Consider the following 21,084-nt stretch of genomic DNA (forward strand, 5'->3'; position numbering starts at 1 on the left):
GCTGCATCCATTGCAGCCAGCAGGGTCATCTGTGTGTGGCTGACGATCGTACACCTTCCACCTCCATGCTGAAAATAACTCCTCAATTGGGTTAAGGAATGGTGAATAAGGTGGGAGGAATTCTATGAGCATCCTCGGGTTTGTCACAAACCATTGCCTTATGAAGTTTGATTGATGGAAACTCACATTATCACAAATGACCACATACTTTGGCAAATCCTCTCTAAACAGACCCCTCTCATCATCAGGGATGAGAGCCCTGTAGAGAGCCTCTAAAAAGTTGAGTAGATGCTGGGTGTTGTATGGCCCTATAAGGGGGATATGGGTTAGGACACCATGCACCGAAATAGCAGCACACATGGTGATATTTCCTCCCCGATATTCCGACCCCGACTTCTGCATTTGGTCAGGTTGAAGCCAGCCTCATCCACGTATACAAAGTTGTGAGAGGGTTCACTTGATTCCAACTCCATTATACGCTATATCCCAGAACACACAGTTGAATTTGTTTTGGTAAGGAAGAGTGACATAAATATACATATATTGCATGTTCCTTCCACAGCAATGGAAATGTGTGCAGTTTATGCTTACTGTACTATGTATCACTATAAAATGTTGCTCTAAAGAAATTACATAGATATATGTTTTACCTGTACATTCTGGTACCGTAGCTCCTTAACTCTGTCCTCATTCCTTTGGAATGGTACACGGTACAGCTGTTTCATACTCATCTGGTTTCTATGCAGCACCCTGTTGATGGTTGAGATGCTAACCGTATGGATGTTTTCAAAGACATCGTTGTCTTCTATAATGGTCCTTTGTATTTCCCTTAGTCTCATTGCATTGTTTGCTAGGACCATGGTGCAAATAGCCGCCTCCTGTTGAGGTGTGAAAAGGCGTCCTCTGCCACCGGTTTGAGGTAATCTTGCAGTCCTATGTGGGGGAAAAGGCAGTGATGCATCGCACACTTTCACATAGACGAAAACTATGCGAACACACATTTTACTGTAAAACATACAGGTGGGTGCATGTAAGGTGCAGTATGTATCTGTATAGAGTATATTTCTGTATGCTGTGAAATACAAGTGGACTACTGTAATATGAAGCATTGTAAGAAGTATACAGTATACTGCTTATATACAGTAACAGTGCACTGTACATTGGTGGACATACCTGTTCTCTCTTCAAAACGTTTGAACTATTGAGGATACGGTTGATCTCCCAATATTCGACCGCCTCAGCCATTGTAAGGCCATGATTGACAACATGGTCTACAATAGTGGCCCTTATGTCATCAGATATGCGCCTATGTCCTCTTCAACCTCTTCCTGTGTTTTGCCTTCCACGCATCCTTGCTCCTCTTCTTCCTCCTCTTGGCTGTTGACCCTGTTCATTTCCTGGTCCATCCATTTTTGGAAAATTGCAACTCTGTGTTGTGGTCTGTCTATATATGCTTGCCAATTGATTCTTCATGAGGTGCACCTTTGAGCAATTTAGACAACTGGTTGATTGTTGGTTGAACTAACACTTTACATTCCTTCATGAGTGAGGGTCAATTTCACCTGCACGATTCATCAATTCACGTTTTTGTACAAAAGGTCTAATAGAAATGTGTAAAACTATGCTTGACAGTTTATGACAAATAGTTCAACAATTTTGCATGTAAAGGCTTATGCAAGGAACTAATGCCTAGATGTTTTGAGGGGTAAGACTGTTCAACAGAGAACCATCTACTATATTTTGATCAACATGACATGAGCAATTGATAATGTAGAAAAAAGCTGACACTTGTACATTATCAATTGCAATTTGTTCAAAGGAATAATAAATTGCTTTAATGATGTGCACAAGTGACTAGATGATTTGGAATTTGTACAAGTAGTATCAAGAATTGCACTTTTGATCTAAGAAATGCACCAAAGCGACTGAGAAAAACTGTAAATGGAAGAAGTTTGGATCCACCAAGACTCTTCCTAGAGCTGGCCGACCGGCCAAAGGGCCTTGGTCAGGGAGGTGACCAAGAACCCGATGGTCACTCTGACTGAGCCACTTCTCAGTAAAAGGCACATGACAGCCGGCTCAGACCATGAGAAACAAGATTATCTGGTCTGATGAAACCAAGATTGAACTCTCTGGCCTGAATGCCAAGCGTCACACCTGGAGGAAACCTGGCACCATCCCTACTGTGAAGCATCATGCTATGGAGATGTTTTTCAGCGGCAGGGACTGGGAGACTAGTCAGGTTTGAGGAAAGATGAACAGAGCAAAGTACAGAGAGATCCTTGATGAAAACCTGCTTCAGACTGGGGCGAAGGTTCACCTTCCAACAGGACAATGACTAGGTTGATTGAATCTGTCACTGACGTACTGTGTGACAGACAGACAGACAGACAGACAGACAGACAGACAGACAGACAGACAGACAGACAGACAGACAGACAGAGACAGACAGCCAGACAGACAGACAGACAGACAGACAGACAGCCCTTCATCCGCTGACTGGCATTTCTAACAAAGCTTTATTTATTCTCCAGCCTGACTTGGTTCTGATCCATGAGCCTCGGATTTAGCGAAAGTTCAGGTGCCATGTATACAATTTGTTTGGGGCTAATAAATTATTAATTCATGTCTTGAAGAGGAAAGAGAGACAGAGAAAGCCCTATTAGAGAAACCCCCCCCCCACCCCCCAAAAAATGTTTGTCCCTCATTAAAATGCTATGGGGATTATTTGAAGAGTGTTTTGATTCGTATAATAAGAGGTTTGGGTTTTAAAATGGAGGAAAGTAGAAAGGCCTTGAAAGGACCTGGGTTTTTATAGCCAAACCTTTTAGAGAGGGTGCACACAGCGTATTTACTGGGCTGGTGCTGCTGAAGTTTTCCTCTTTATTCTTGGGTATTAAATGAGGAGTTTTAAGGTGCTTTGATCAGTATGTTTAGGGCCTTTAGCCCGGTTCACTGGAGTTAAGATATTAAAGCCTCTGATGTTTTAATAATAAGGTCATAATAAGCCTATATACTCGTCAATTATGATGTGTGTAGCACAGGTGGCTGCTGAGGGGAGGACGGCTCGTCATAATGGCAGGAACGGCACAAATGGAATGGCATCAAACACCTGAAACCATGTGTTTGATGTATTTCATACCATTCCACTGATTCCACTCCAGTCATTAACACGAGCCAGTCCTCCCCAATTAAGGTGCCACCAAGCTCCTGTGGTGTGTAGTACATAGAGGAAGGATGCACAAGAAGAACAACAGTGTCTTGTTTCTAAAACTCAATGTACTGTATTTGGTTCAAGATATATGCTTGCTGATGATCCCCAATTCAATTTGTCGATGAATAGAACGCATGTAGAGCAAGTGAGAAAAACGAAACTACTAGGACGCAGCTTTATCATGGTCAGAACACATAGATAATATTGTTATTAAGATGGGTAAGGGAATTGCTGTTACAAGAACATTTTCAGAGTATGTAACATCTAGCACACTGAATCAGGTGATTCAATCCCTGGTCCTATCACACTTAGAGTACTGTCCAGTTATATGGTCAATCCCTGGTCCTATCACACTTAGAGTACTGTCCAGTTATATGGTCAATCCCTGGTCCTATCATACAGAGTACTGTCCAGTTATATGGTCAATCCCTGGTCCTATCACACAGAGTACTGTCCAGTTATATGGTCAATCCCTGGTCCTATCACACTTAGAGTACTGTCTGGTTATATGGTCAATCCCTGGTCCGATCACACTTAGAGTACTGTCCAGTTATATGGTCAATCCCTGGTCCTATCACACTTAGAGTACTGTCCAGTTATATGGTCAATCCCTGGTCCTATCACACAGAGTACTGTCCAGTTATATGGTCAATCCCTGGTCCTATCACACTTAGAGTACTGTCTGGTTATATGGTCAATCCCTGGTCCGATCACACTTAGAGTACTGTCCAGTTATATGGTCAATCCCTGGTCCTATCACACTTAGAGTACTGTCCAGTTATATGGTCATCTGCAGCATAGAAAGATATGAAAAAGCTCCAAATGGCTCAAAACAGGGCTGCCAGATTCTCTTCATTGCTCTAACCGCATGAATATTATCCAAATGCATCAGAATCTCTCATGGCTTCACGTTGAAAACAATTTACTATCCAGTCTTCTGATTTTCTTCTGAATGTTATATTTTTAAAAAAAACACAGTATTTTTCAGTCCGGTTAGTACATACTAGCAACACGCATAACCACCAAACCAGACAGGCAAATTCAGGGCATCTAAGACAACCCAAGCCAAGGACAAATTGCCTTATATCGAGCCATAGCTGAATGGAACTCTTTACCATCCATATTTCTCAGGCAAAAAGTAAACCCACCTTCAAGAAAAGAATAAAAGAACATCTAATGTAATAGACCATATGACTGGACAACAAATAGAAAGAACATCTAATGTGATAGACCATATGACTGGACAACAAATAGAAAGAACATCTAATGTGATAGACCATATGACTGGACAACAAATAGAAAGAACATCTAATGTGATAGACCATATGACTGGACAGGAAATAGAAAGAACATCTAATGTGATAGACCATATGACTGGACAGGAAATAGAAAGAACATCTAATGTGATAGACCATATGGCTGGACAGGAAATAGAAAGAACATCTAATGTGATAGACCATATGACTGGACAACAAATAGAAAGAACATCTAATGTGATAGACCATATGACTGGACAACAAATAGAAAGAACATCTAATGTGATAGACCATATGACTGGACAGGAAATAGAAAGAACATCTAATGTGATAGACCATATGACTGGACAGGAAATAGAAAGAACATCTAATGTGATAGACCATATGGCTGGACAGGAAATAGAAAGAACATCTAATGTGATAGACCATATGACTGGACAACAAATAGAAAGAACATCTAATGTGATAGACCATATGACTGGACAGGAAATAGAAAGAACATCTAATGTGATAGACCATATGACTGGACAGGAAATAGAAAGAACATCTAATGTGATAGACCATATGACTGTACAGGAAATAGAAAGAACATCTAATGTGATAGACCATATGGCTGGACAGGAAATAGAAAGAACATCTAATGTGATAGACCATATGACTGGACAGGAAATAGAAAGAACATCTAATGTGATAGACCATATGACTGGACAGGAAATAGAAAGAACATCTAATGTAATAGACCATATGGCTGGACAACAAATAGAAAGAACATCTAATGTGATAGACCATATGACTGGACAGGAAATAGAAAGAACATCTAATGTGATAGACCATATGACTGGACAGGAAATAGAAAGAACATCTAATGTGATAGACCATATGACTGCACAGGAAATAGAAAGAACATCTAATGTGATAGACCATATGACTGGACAACAAATAGAAAGAACATCTAATGTGATAGACCATATGACTGGACAGGAAATAGAAAGAACATCAAATGTGATAGACCATATGACTGGACAGGAAATAGAAAGAACATCTAATGTAATAGACCATATGACTGGACAGCAAATAGAAAGAACATCTAATGTGATAGACCATATGACTGGACAGGAAATAGAAAGAACATCTAATGTGATAGACCATATGACTGGACAGGAAATAGAAAGCATCAACTGAATGTTAAATGTGTTTCCTGTCAGGTTTTTTAATTATCTGTATTGTCTACTTGTCAAATGTTTGTGAAGTCTTGATTGTGGTTGTTTGTAATGTCTTGTTAATTGGTGTTGGACCCCAGGAAGATTAGCTAGCGTTATGGCGTTAGCTAATGGGGATCCTAATAAAAAAAATATATATATATATATATTTTTTAAGTCACTGTCTCTAAAAACTGTTTTATTTCCTGAAAAAAACTAATTATTCTATCCTTGCACTCTGATTATTATGTTGTACCTGTCCTCGCATGATAAAGCATTATGCCTCCAAAATTACTCTTAGCTCAACAAATTAGCCCTGTTTACCATAATTATGCAGATTCTGCTAGAAAACCAATCTTACCCTCCACACATTCCAGGGCATCCGTCAGTGTACCCAGGAGAGAGTAGTTCTAATCTCCTACTACGACCAGTGTTTACTGTTTACCAACATGGATGTTTTTGTTGATTCATGTTGCCTACCTCTACAGCTCTGTTACTGGCCCCACCCTGCTCTGTTTGGTCAGTAGGATGTAGGAGATGTGGTTTAGACATGGTAATGAGACATTAGGCTTGCCAAAAGAAGAAAGCCTACCATTCATCTCAAGTCCAAAAGATTAGTTAACACCTCCGTGCACCGCGGCTCATGCATATTAAATCAGTGGATACAAGGCTTCCTCCTTCCAGAGTAGCGTCATCATCAAATATCCAATCATAAATCATCTCATGTTAAGTGGTGGTTTTATGGCTTTTTTGCCTGCTGCCTTGCCTAAATAAATAGGCACCAAAACATGAATTAGGGAAGCTTTTAGTGTGACTCCTTACTCTGAGAGATGCCGTTTTCCACTATTACAGTCCATATTTAAGTAATATGTGAGAATATCTCAGATCTCTCCAACACAGGCCTCATTGTGAGATCATTGAGAGACTGATTAAGTACAGTAGTAGAGCACAGTCAGGCTTTATAGATAAATCTCTCCCCCCTCTCTCTCTGTCACTCTTTACCCTGTCATTTAAAGGGCACATAGCCTAAAAGTAATTTAGCTTTAATGTAGATTCCTAAATAGATCTGTGTCTATAGAAATCTCTGTTCAGCTGCTGCTGCTGGGTTCTTCTTAGGTTGACTTGGATTGTGTCGTAGTGGGCTAATGTCAAAGCACATAAAAATACATCTTGTTTGAGCCATTCACTTTTCTTTGAAGATTGGATATGCGCTGCACACAGCTACCGAGGCAGTTTATCCATGGCTTTCTCAAACAGTAAAAGGACATCTGAGAAAACCATTGGGCATTGCGGCCTTGGCATTGGACAATGGATGACTGTTACAGCTGTATGATTCCTGTATGTGTCCTCTGAGTTCCAATACATGCCCATATCACCACCTATTGTCCAATATGGGAATAACAAGAAACATGCAAAACCAACCTGTACAGTATGTTAGCCACAATGATGAAAAAGTAAAACATACAGTAACATTTCACTGCTTTCTACAATGATAACATTTCCCTGTAATAATAATAATGACTTTTCCCTTCATCTTCTCCAGATTCAATAAGATCCAGAACACCAAGAACACTATGAAGAGAGACGGGATCAGCACGTTAACGTACCGCGTGCTCCAGTTTAAGAAGTACCCTCTCTACACCAACATCTCTGTGGAGATCGGCAAGCCCCCGCCCCGGCCTTTCAGGGGATAGACAGATAGAGAGACCCGGCCTGGACATGGAGAGGGAGGGAGATGGGGCAGAGAACGATAATGCACAGTAGAGAGCCTCCATCTCTGCCTCCACCTCCCTCAGCCCGACGCAGACCCAGATACCCCCCACTGACCTGGGCTAGGAGCCCGCCAAGACCCCTCACAGCCCACTCTGAGTGGAGATACACACCTGTTGCAGTCCAACACTGCTCACAGCTCAATGGTTACGGCAGGCCTCCAACCTGGGATGCTGACTAGCTGACTCTGGGGGGACTAACTCTCAGGAATAGATGAAGAAGCGGGATGTATTAGATCAGATTCATTCTCCTGGCTGGAGCCACAGTGCTGTTCTGGAAATGTGCATACTGTATATGAAACACACAGCAATAGGGATGAGGATGTCCAGGGTTCAAGGGGAGTCATATCGACATTGGATCGTTGACACGCTGGGGGTTGGGTTTGGGATTCAGAGGTACTGGAGCAGAACCAAGAAGAGCAGCCCTGATCTCTCTGTGAGAATCTATCTGTCAATCAGAACATACTATATTGGCGCAAAATGAATGTGTACTGTTTGTGCCTGCATCTAACGCAGGCTTTCTCCATTTCCCATGTCTCTGCCATTGACAAATGGTTCTGAAGCAGAGCGACATAGTGCACCAACTCCGGTCTCTCTTTGGTCTCTTTTGCTTGTGACAAAGAATTGTTACTATCTGTGGATGGAAACAAGTTTGAGAGACATACAGTGAATAAAGACCTAGTAGTGGATGGGTATGACTATCTAAGGAACTGGTTTTGACCTGTTTGTGGAGAAGAGAGGTCCAGTAAAATGAACATAAGATGAACTTCTGGCATGGTTCTAACAGGTGATCATCAGACGTGTTCTGACGTGTTCTCACTCACAAAGGTTATAGTAGATAGTGATGGGAGTTTAAACCTTTGCTGTTTAACAATGGATACCGGCAGTTTTAGAAGAGGATCATATCTTGCTCAAAATGCAAGACTCTTTACTCATTTTGTTTTAGTTTTCATTTAGAATTTAATAAAATGATAAGGCATTGATAACCTAGTGGTGGGAATTGTGAATGATGTTGATAAGGAGAGTCTAGTATGGTGAATATTTGCATTGTAGCATTCATTCCATCCATTCCGAGGCAGAAGCACACTGCACTGAGGTGATAAGAACACAACGGAAGTTAGTTATTTCCTCAGGGTGGATTCCCCTAGAATAAATGGAAAACTAGCCCACATACAGTAAGAACAAATCTAATATCGTATTACTATTAACACTACCAGTGTATGAAAGCCTTTTAACGTCTTAAGTAAGTAAGCTTTTTCTTCTCTCACTCTCTTCTCCTTTTTTTGTACTGCCTAAACACCAAACTGATGCCTTCGGAATTTTTATGAGGGGCAATGATAAGGAATGCTGCATTTTGGGATTTTTTTTAATGACGTTCCTTTTGTGTGAAGTGACGTGGAAATCTTTTTGTACTATCAATGGTTTTCTTGGCCAGGCTTGAGTCAGTGAGTATTTAGAGATGCTCCAACCAACCAGTTTCCCCTCTGTTTATTTTTAAGAGTCTTTTAAAGATGGAGTGCATTTCCCTTTTTTCTCTCGACAACACCCTCCACTGCCTTTTATTCCTCTCTCTGGCAAGGCCATATCTCTCTCTTTGTGCCGTGTGTGTCTGTGAACACCACAATGTTTCTCTGTACTTGGCCATCTGATGAACACACAGACAGCTGTATCTGAAGCACAGTGCTCCTCTATAGAAATATCAGCGGGATTTCAACAATCCTCTCTCTTTTCTCTCCTCTCTCTCTCATTCTGCTTTTTCATTTTTCAGTTCGTTACTACTGGTGTGAGTTGTTGTGCCCTTGGAAAAGAGAGCACCACGCAAAGTGAATACTCTACTCCCCATTCAACACTGGAGACGGATGTCCTTTTACACTACTCTATTTAAATGTAACTGTCAAATGGATGTACTGTGTATGCACTGCTCTCTGATGACTGTGGACCACAGGATTTAGAATTTCACATATTCCTGCCTATGGTCCCAGTATAGTATGATTCATCAGGCTGCCAAGCTTCTGCTTTTATGTTCAATGCTGAGGGAATAATTCTCCAAAAGGCTAAATATACTACTTGGAACTTTGAGAAGGAGCTTTTACATATAGCTAGCATCCTCATTGCCTAAAATCTGTTTAACAGATTCACTACTGATGCAGCACACAACCCGAGAAAACTTGGTACTGAAGTTGTATTCACTGGTTTCATTAAAGTAAATCTTGATTTTTATTTTTTTGCCAATGATGGCTTTTTATCATAACTCCAGTCCAAGAAATTGTTGCATATTTAGTTTAGTGTACGGTAGACTACAGGATGTGATTTCTGTACATATCAGACTTGTAGACTCACTCAACAGCTAGTAGCGATCATTACAGGTGCATGGACAGGCATTATCATGTAATTTGTGTTGTGAACAGAGGAAAACGTATAATAGAACTCAGTCTGCTCTGTTGACTTGATATCTATATGGAGATCATGAACCAAGTAGGCTACAACAGGAATAATAAATCCTATTGGTTCTATTATATCAATCTAATCATGAATCATATTGGTATATCCATGATATTATCTTGTTTGGCCTATAGGCTGTATTCTGCCCCACTACCCCACACATAGTGACTGTGGTATAACATTGTAGGTACTGTATAATATAGATTTGATATGATGCGTATTGACAGGTGGACCTTTCAGCATAAGCTTAGAGACATCCTTCCCAGGACTATCTCTCTCTTTCACAACTCGCCAGCTATGAATCAGTGCTAAAGCAGCACTCTTTGTCTGCATCCCAAATGGCACCCCATTCCCCACATAGTGCACTACGGGGCCCCTATGGGCCCTGGTCAAAAGTAGTGCACTATGTAGGCAATAGGGTGTCATTTTGGCTGCATCCCTTTGCTCCCACCCTCCCTGCAGTCAACTATTATTATCTTCAGTTTGTCCTGCTAATGTATAATTGCGGAGCATCAGCTTTTTTCGTTGACCATGTTTTTGAAGCAGCCTTGAGTAGGAAAAGTTGACAGGTGGAATGCTAATGTACTATCCAGCCTTTGGAGTGTGTCTGAAGTTCTCTCTTCATCCATCTCCTGTTGGCAGACATTGCACAGCTTCCTCCTCCTTATACGTTTCAACCTACTGCTCATTGAGCAATCTTTTCCATAATTGTCAGAGTTGTTTAAAGGAAGTGGTGGGTAACTGAAACAGGAACAAGATAGGATGAGGGCATTGGAGAACAACATCAACTACTGACTGCCTCAGGTCTTCAAGCCTGAGTGCATTTTTAAAGATTTACTGTATCTATCTAGGTTTTGTACATTGAATGTTGAAAATGTTATATCTTATATAGAATGCATAATGTCATATCAAACCTACTTTTTCTATACAATCAATAAATCTGATGGTAAATGAGATACACTTATGTGATTGGTTTGTTTTTCCTTGCCAGATGAGAAAATAGATTTCACATGCATGTTGTCAGTTGCATCCCAAATTGCACCATATTCCCTTTATAGTGCACTTTTGTCCAGTGCCCCTTTTGACCAGGGCCCATAGGGCTTCAGGCAAAAGTAGTGCACTAAGTAGGGAATAGTAGTGCCATTGGGATGGATCTGTCCACGGTCCTGACAATGGGGCTGATAATAGTTTTTTCCCTCCATTGTTTCCAGTTGCCATGGCATTCAAAGAAACTTCTGAAACATTTCTCATTCACTCTGTCTTTGGGGCGTAATTGAAAATAGAAAATGTGCTGAGTCTGAAGAAAGAACTCCTTCTGCTTTTAAAGACAAAGTGGAATTGGTAGAGGTAAAAAAAAAAATGGTATTTTAATTTTTTATAAATCAGTCATTATAAATGTTGAGCTGTTCTTTCGACTAGTAAGTGTTATTGTTAGAGGGAGATTAAGAAACACCATCACACTGCATTGCGGCAAAACATTTAAACACTAAAACTACTTTGCTCCTCTAAGGGGAGGCTATACCTAGGTTACAAATTGTTTGTGTTAGCCAAATTCTAATAATGTGGTGCACATTTTTGGAATTATCATCAACAATATAATATTTACTAATAGCAGTATGTACCAAGCCCCGCTCCCATCAGTGGATGCATTACAAAGAAAGGATCATTTCTAGGTTGTGTTAGAACTATGTTCATACTGTCTCAGAGAGAAATCCACACCACCTTGGTTAAACAGAAAACCAAACAGTTATTGGTGAGATGCCAGCACTGTCCCCAAACTGTCAACAACAGGGATTTGGGGAAATAGGACAATGAACCACTGGCATCCCCTTACTGACAAGACATCCAGTGTGTAATAAACATCCTTCTACACAACAATGGCAACACAATGTAGACAGTATAGTTAATTGACATACAAGGACATACAAAGACACTTTATTTTCACTTACTGTAAGTTTACATTGGGTGTTTAATGACAGATGGAGGGAGTTACAAAAGGCATGGATAAAAGACAAACTATGTACAACAATTCAATAACATAATCAAGAGACATTAGGAGATTCGACTGGAGAGGTGTAATCAGAGCCTGAAATGACAAGGCTTGGATGTTGGCATAAAGTCTATCTATCCATATAGTCTATCTATAAAGTCTATCTATCCATACAGTCGATCTATCCATATAGTCTATCCATATAGTCTATCTATCCATACAGTCTATCTATCCATATAGTCTATCTATCCATACAATCTATCTATCCATAAAGTCTATCCATATAGTCTATCCATATATTCTATCTATCCATATAGTCAATCCATATAGTCTATCTATCCATACAGTCAATCTATCCATATAGTCTATCTATCCATGTAGTCTATCCATATAGTCTATCTATCCATAAAGTATATCCATGTAGTCTATCCATATAGTACATCTATCCATATAGTCTATATATCAATATAGTCTATCAATATAGTCAATCTATCCATGTAGTCTACCCATATAGTCTATCCATGTAGTCTATCCATATTGTCTATCTATCCATGTAGTCTATCCATGTAGACTATCCATGTAGTATATCAATATAGTCTATACATGTAGTCTATCCATATAGTCTATCCCTGTAGTCTATCCATATAGTCTATCCGTATAGTCTATCCATGTAGTCTATCCATATAGTCTATCTATCCATGTAGTCTTTCGATGTAGTCTATCCATATAGTATATCCATGTAGTCTATCCATATAGTCTATCCATGTAGTCTATCCATATAGTCTATCTATCCATGTAGTCATTCCATATAGTCTATCCATGTAGTCTATCTATCCATATAGTCTATCCATGTAGTCTATCCATGTAGTCTATCTATCCATATAGTCTAGCCATATAGTCTATCTATCCATGTAGTCTATCCATATAGTATATCTATCCATATAGTCTATCCATGTAGTCTAACCATGAGGTCTATACAAATAGTATATCCATGTAGTCTATACATGCAGTCTATCCATATAGTCTATCTATCCATGTAGTCTATCCATATAGTTTATATATCCATGTAGTCTAACCATGAGGTCTATACAAATAGTATATCCATGTAGTCTATACATGCAGTCTATCCATATAGTCTATATATCCATGTAGTCTATCCATGTAGTCTATCCATATAGTCTATCCATGTAGTCTATCCATGTAGTCTATCCATATAGTCTATCCATGTAGTCTATACATGTAGTCTATCATTATAGTCTATCCATGTAGTCTATCTATCCATATAGTCTATCCATGTAGACTATCTATCCATGTAGTCTATCCATGTAGTCTATCTATCCATGTAGTCTATCCATATAGTCTATCCATTAAGTCTATCCATGTAGTCTATCTATCCATACTGTCTATCCAAAGAGTCTATCTATCCATATAGTCTATCTATCCATATCATCTATCTATCCATATAGGCTATCTATCCATATAGTATATCCATATAGTGTCTCCATGTAATCTATCTATCCATGTAGTCTATCCATATTGTCTATCAAAAAAGTATATCCATGTTGTCTATCCATATAATCTATCCATATAGTCTATCCATATAGTCTATCCATGAAGTCTCTCCATGTGGTCTACCCAAATAGTCCATCCATGTACTCTATCCATATAGTCTATCCATGTAGTCTATCCATATAGTCTATCCATGTAGTCTATACAGAAAGTTTATCCATGCAGTCTATCCATGTAGTCTATCCATATAGTCTATCCATGTACTCTATCCATATAGTCTATCCAAGTAGTCTATCTATATAGTCTATCCATGTAGTCTATCCATATAGTCTATCTATCCATGGAGTCTATCCATATAGTCTATCTATCCATATAGTCTATCTATCCATATAGTCTATCTATCCATGTACTCTATCCATATAGTCTATCTATCCATATAGTCTATCTATCCATGGAGTCTATCCATATAGTCTATCTATCCATATAGTCTATCTATCCATATAGTCTATCTATCCATGGAGTCTATCCATATAGTCTATCTATCCATATAGTCTATCTATCCATGGAGTCTATCCATATAGTCTATCTATCCATGTACTCTATCCATATAGTCTATCTATCCATATAGTCTATCTATCCATGTAGTCTATCCATGTCGTCTATACAGAAAGCCTATCCATGTAGTCTATCCATGTAGTCTATCTATCCATGTAGTCTATCCATATAGTATATCTATCCATATAGTCTAGCCATATAGTCTATCCACGTAGTCATTCCATGTAGTCTATCCATGTAGTCTATCTATCCATAAAGTCTAGCCATATAGTCTATCTATCCATATAGTCTATCCATGTAGTCTATCTATCCATATAGTCGATCTATCCATGAAGTCTATCCATATAGTCTATCCATATAGTATATCTAGCCATATAGTCTATCTATCCATGTAGTCTATCTATCCATGTAGTCTATCTATCCATGTAGTCTATCTATATAGTCTAGCCATATAGTCTATCTATCCATGTAGTCTATCCATATAGTCTATCCATATAGTATATCTATCCATGTAGTCTATCCATGTAGTCTATCCATATAGTATATCCATGTAGTCTAAACATATAGTCTATCCATGTAGTCTATCTATCCATATAGTCTATCCATGTAGTCTATCTATCCATATAGTCTAGCCATATAGTCTATCTATCCATGTAGTCTATCCATATAGTATATCTATCCATATAGTCTATCCATGTAGTCTATCTATCCATGTAGTCTATCTATCCATATAGTCTATCTATCCATGTAGTCTATCCATATAGTCTATATATCCATGTAGTCTATCCATATAGTCTATCCATGTAGTCTATCCATGTAGTCTATCCATATAGTCTATCCATGTATTCTATACTAGTAGTCTATACATGTAGTCTATCTATTTGGTCTATCTATCCCTGTAGTCTATCCATGTAGTCTATCTATCCATATAGTCTATCCATGTAGACTATCTATCCATGTAGTCTATCCATAGTCTATCTAACCATGTAGTATATCTATCCATACAGTCTATTTATCCATGTAGTCTATCCATATAGTATATCTATCCATACTGTCTATCCAAAGAGTATATCTATCCATATACTCTATCCATGTAGTCTATCCATATCGTCTATCTATCCATATAGGCTATCTATCCATATAGTCTCTCCATGTAATCTATCTATCCATGTAGTCTATCCATATAGTCTATCTATCCATATAGTCTATCCATATTGTCTATCAATAAAGTCTATCCATGTTGTCTATCCATATAATCTATCCATATAATCTATCCATGAAGTATCTCCATATAGTCCATCCATGTACTCTATCCATACAGTCTATCCATGTAGTCTATCCATCTAGTCTATCCATGCAGTCTATCCATGTAGTCTATCCATATAGTCTATCCATGTAGTCTATCTATCCATGTAGTCTATCCATATAGTATATCTATCCATGTAGTCTATCTATCCATGTAGTCTATCCATATAGTATATCTATCCATGTAGTCTATCTATCCATGTAGTCTATCTATCCATATAGTCTATCCATGTAGTCTATCAATATAGTTTATCTGTCCATGTAGTCTATCCATGAGGTCTATCCATATAGTCTATCCATGTAGTCTATCCATGTAGTCTATCCATATAGTCTATCCATGTAGTCTATACGAGTAGTCTATCTATCCTTGTAGTCTATCCATGTAGTCTATCTATCCATATAGTCTATCCATGTAGACTATCTATCCATGTAGTCTATCCATAGTCTATCTAACCATGTAGTCTATCTATCCATACAGTCTATCTATCCATATAGTCTATCTATCCATGTAGTCTATCCATATAGTCTATCCATGTACTCTATCCATATAGTCTATCCATGTAGTCTATCCATATAGTCTATCCATATAGTCTACCCATGTACTCTATCCATATAGTCTATTCCAAGTAGTCTATCCATATAGTCTATCTATTCATATAGTCTATCCATGTAGTCTATCCATATAGTCTACCCATGTACTCTATCCATATAGTCTATTCCAAGTAGTCTATCCATATAGTCTATCTATCCATGGAGTCTATCCATATAGTCTATCTATCCATATAGTCTATCCATGTAGTCTATCTATATAGTCTATCTATCCATATTGTCTATCAATATAGTCTATCCATATAATCTATCCATGTAGTCTATCCATATAGTCTATCCATGTACTATATCCATATAGTCTATCCATGTAGTCTATCCATATAGTCTATCCATGTAGTCTATCCATATAGTCTATCCATATAGTCTACCCATGTACTCTATCCAAGTAGTCTATCCATATAGTCTATCCATGTAGTCTATCCATATAGTCTATCTATCCATATAGTCTATCCATATAGTCTATCCATGTAGTCTATCCATATGGTCTATCCATGTAGTCTATCCATGTAGTCTATCTGTCATGACTTCCGCCAAAATCGGTTCCTCTCCTTGTTCGGGCGGCATTCGGTTGTCGACGTCACCGGCTTTCTAGCCATCGCTGATCTACCTTTCATTTTTCCATTTGTCTTATCTTGTTTTCCTACACACCTGGTTTCAATTCCCTCAGTATTAGACGTGTTTATAACCCTCTGTTCCTGTAACGACATTCCTCTTCTTCAGAGGAGGAGTAGCAAGGATCAGACCAATGTGCAGCGTGGTAAGTGTCCATAATGATATATTTAATAAATCAACAGAACACTGAACAAAATAACAAAAGTACAAACAAACAACCGAAACAGTCCCGTATGGTGAAAACACTAACACAGGATACAACCACCCACAAAACACAATAGAAAACAGGCTACCTAAATATGGCTCCCAATCAGAGACAACGACTGAAACCTGCCTCTGATTGAGAACCATACTAGGCCAAACACATAGAAATATAACAACAGAACAAAACATAGAAAAACAACATAGAATGACCACCCCAACTCACGCCCTGACCAACTAAAATAAATACATAAAAAAGGAACTAAGGTCAGAACGTGATAGCCGGAGTCCGCAAAGGTGCGGACTCCGGCCGCAAAACCTTAACCTATAGGGGAGGGTCTGGGTGGGCATTTACAGCGGTGGCGGCTCTGGAGCGGGACGTGGACCCCACTCCATCATAGTCTCGGCCCACTTATGTGGCACCTTAGGAGTCCCTAGCAATGGGTTCCAAATGGACGGGAGATTCCGGCAGCACCGGAGTGAAGGGCGATTCTGGCAGCTCAGGACAGACCGACGACTCTGGCAGCTCAGGACAGACGGGCGACTACGGGCGACTCTGGCAGCTCAGGACAGACGGGCGACTCTGGCAGCTCAGGACAGACGGGCGACTCTGGCAGGTCAGGACAGACGGGCGACTCTGGCAGCTCAGGACAGACGGGAGACTCTGGCAGCTCAGGACAGACGGGAGACTCTGGCAGCTCAGGACAGACGGGAGACTCTGGCAGCTCAGGACAGACGGGAGACTCTGGCAGCGCTGGACAGGCGGGAGCACCTGTAGGGAGGAGACGGAGAGACAGCTTGGTGCGTGGAGGAGGTCTGGTGCGTGGAGGAGGCACCGGATAGACCGGACCGTGGAGGCACACTGGAGGTCTCGAGCCCCGAGCCAGCACAACCCTACTTGGTTGGATACTCCCCGTAGCCAGGCCAGTGCGGCGAGGTGGACAAAAAACGCACTGGGCTGTGCTGGTGAACCGGGGACACCCTGCGTAGGTCTGGTGCCATGTACCTCGGTCCGAGGAGACGCACTGGAGACCAGATGCGCTGAGCCGGCTTCATGGCACCTGGCTCGATGCCCACTCTAGCCCGGCCGATACGAGGCGCTGCGCTGTAACGCACCGGGCTATGCCTGCGCACCGGGGACACCGTGCGCCTCACGGCATAACACGGTGCCTACCTGGTCCACCTCTCTCCACGGTAAGCACGGGGAGTTGGCGCAGGTCTCCTACCTGACGTAGCCACACTCCCCGTGTGCCCCCCCAATACATTTTTGGGTCTGCCTCTCGTCCCAGCCGCGCTGCCGTGCTGCCTCCTCATATCGCCGCCTCTCAGCTTTCGCTGCCTCCAGCTCTGCCTTGGGGCGGCGATATTCCCCAGCCTGTGCCCAGGGTCCCTACCTCGGCTCCCGTGCTGGCCCATCCGGAACCCTCTTTGGCGTTCATAGTGGAGGTGGACGCGTCCGAGGCTGGGATAGGAGCCGTGCTCTGTCAGCGCTCGGGTACACCACCAAAGCTCCGCCCCTGTGCCTTCTTCTCGAGGAAGCTCAGCCCGGCAGAGCGAAACTATGACGTAGGGGACCGGGAGCTGTTGGCTGTCGTCAAGGCTCTGAAGGCGTGTAGACATTGGCTTGAGGGAGCTAAACACCCTTTTCTCATCTGGACTGACCACCGCAATCTGGAGTACATCCGGGCAGCGAGGAGACTGAACCCTTGCCAGGCAAGGTGGGCCATGTCTTTCACCCGTTTTGTTTTTACCCTTTCGTACAGACCAGGTTCCCAGAACGTGAAGGCAGATGCACTGTCCCTGCTGTATGACACAGAGGAGCAGCCCATGGATCCTACCCCCATACTCCCGGCCTCTTGCCTGGTGGCACCGGTAGTGTGGTAGCTGGACGCGGACATTGAGCAGACGATACGTGCAGAGCCCGCTCCCCTCCAGTGTCCCGCTGGGCGTCTGTACATTCCGTCTGCTGTCTGTGACCGGCTGATCTTTTGGGCCCACACGTCACCTACCGCTGGTCAGCCAGGCATCGGTCGAACGGTGTGCTGTCTGAGTGGGAAGTACTGGTGGCCCACCTTGGCTAAGGACATGAGGGTTTATGTTTCCTCTTGCTCGGTGTGCGCGCAGTGTAAGGCTCCTAGGCACCTGCCCAGAGGTAAGTTACATCCCTTACCCGTTCCACAATGGCCATGGTCGCACCTGTCGATTGATTTCCTGACCGATCTCCCACCATCACAGGGAAACACCACGATCCTGATTGTTGTGGATCGTTTCTCTAAGTCCTGCCGTCTCCTTCCTCTGCCCGGTCTCCCTACGGCCCTACAGATTGCGGAGGCCTTGTTTACGCACGTCTTACGGCACTATGGGGTGCCTGAGGACATAGTGTCTGATCGGGGGTCCCCAGTTCACTTCGAGGGTCTGGAGCGTTCGTGCCCTCGGCAGTGATGGCCCAGGACTTGCTTCACCACTCCTCCACTAACCTCTCCCCCTTCTAGTGCGTACTGGGGTACCAGCTCCTTGGCATCAGAGTCAGACCGAAGCTCCTGCGGTGGACAACTGGTTCCAGTGTGCGGAGGAGACATGGGACGCCGCCCATGTTCACCTTCAGCGTGCCGTGCTGCGCCAGCGCAGACCGTGACCGGGGGACCGGGTCTGCCTCTCGACCCGAAACCTGCCCCTCCGCCTGCCCTGCCGGAAGCTTGGTCGGTGGTTTGTGCTGGGTTCCGGTGGAGTGTTGGACCCTTCAATGCTGTGGGAGTTCCACAGTCTCCGTCCGGACCGCCCCGCACCTCGCCCCCTGGGTCGTCCCCGAGGCCGGTGTCGGCGCACTGCTGGAGCCGCGTGTCAAGGGGGGGTACTATCCATATAGTCTACATCTATCCATATAGTCTATCTATATAGTATATTCATGTAGTCTATCCATATAGTCAACCCATATAGTCTATCCATATAGTCTATCCATGTAGTCTATCCATATAGCCTATCCATATGGCCTATCCATGTAGTCTATCCATATAGCCTATCCATGTAGTCTATTCATATAATCCACCCATATAGTCTATTCATATAGTCTATTCATATAATCTATCTATCCATGTAGTCTACCCATATAGTCAACCCATATAGTCTATCCATGTAGTCTATCCATATGGCCTATCCATGTAGTCTATCCATGTAGTCTATCCATATAGCCTATCCATGTAGTCTATTCATATAATCTACCCATATAGTCTATTCATATAATCTATCTATCCATATAGTCTATCCATGTAGTCTATCCATATAATATATCTATCCATATAGTCTATGCATATAGCCTATCCATGTAGCCTATCCATGCAGTCTATCCATATAGTCTACCCATATAGTCTATCCATGTAGTCTATCCATGTAGTCTGTCCATATAGTCTATCCATGTAGTATATTCATGTAGTCTATCCATATAGTCTATCCATGTAGTCTGTCCATATAGTCTATCCATGTAGTCTGTCCATGTAGTCTATCCATGTAGTCTGTCCATATAGTCTATCCATGTAGTCTGTCCATGTAGTCTATCCATGTAGCATATTCATGTAGTCTATCCATGTAGTCTATCCATGTAGTCTATCCATGTAGTCTGTCCATATAGTCTATCCATGTAGTCTGTCCATGTAGTCTATCCATGTAGTATATTCATGTAGTCTATCCATATAGTCTATCCATGTCGTCTTTCCATGTCGTTTATCCATATAGTCTATCCATGTAGTCTATTCATGTAGTCTATCCATATAGTCTATCAATTTAGTATATTCATGTAGTCTATCCATGTAGTCTATTCATGCCAGCATGGACCAATATGCTGCACACAAACATACAGAAGAAGAACAGTTTCTCTCCTTTTTTGGTTTCCATGCAATGGTCCCTTCAAAATGGATGTGAAGGAAGCAAGTGAACAGCGTATAGTTTTCATGTTCATACCAATTTGTTTGTATTTGTATTAACACTGAACAAAAATAGTAACCCAACATGTAAAGTGTTGGTCCCATATTTCATAAGCTGAAAGAAAAGACCCCAGAAATGTCCCATATGCACAAAAGTATTCTTCATCTCATATTTTGTGCACACATTTGCTAACATCCCTGTTAGTGAGCATTTCTCATTTCCCAAGATAATCCATCCACCTAACAGGTGTGGCATATTAAGAAGCTGATTAAACAGCATGATCATTACACAGGTGAACATTGTGCTGGGGACAATAAAAGGCCAATCTAAAATGCGCAGTTTTGTCACACAACACCACAGATGTCTCAAGTTCTGATTGAGTGTGCAATTGGCATGCTGACTGCAGGAATGTCCACCAGAGCTGTTGCCAGATAATTTAATGTTAATTTTTCTACCATAAACCGCCTCCAACATCGTTTTAGAGAATTTGGCATTATGTCCAACC

At 41.4% G+C, this 21,084-nt stretch overlaps 1 protein-coding gene across 1 annotated transcript in view; it reads left to right on the plus strand.

Moving 5' to 3' along the window:
* LOC139386878 (beta-1,4-galactosyltransferase 2-like) overlaps positions 1-10,836 on the plus strand; it is a 150,010-nt gene extending 139,174 nt beyond the window's left edge. Inside the window, exon 7 of the mRNA XM_071132740.1 lies at positions 7,213-10,836. Within this exon, the coding sequence (XP_070988841.1) occupies positions 7,213-7,363 (151 nt within the window). The 3' untranslated portion in view covers positions 7,364-10,836. The remainder of the gene's footprint in view (positions 1-7,212) is intronic.
* The last annotated feature ends 10,248 nt before the right edge of the window (positions 10,837-21,084 follow it).

The sequence above is a fragment of the Oncorhynchus clarkii genome, chromosome 28 (assembly GCF_045791955.1).
Source record: "Oncorhynchus clarkii lewisi isolate Uvic-CL-2024 chromosome 28, UVic_Ocla_1.0, whole genome shotgun sequence".
NCBI lineage: Eukaryota > Metazoa > Chordata > Actinopteri > Salmoniformes > Salmonidae > Oncorhynchus > Oncorhynchus clarkii.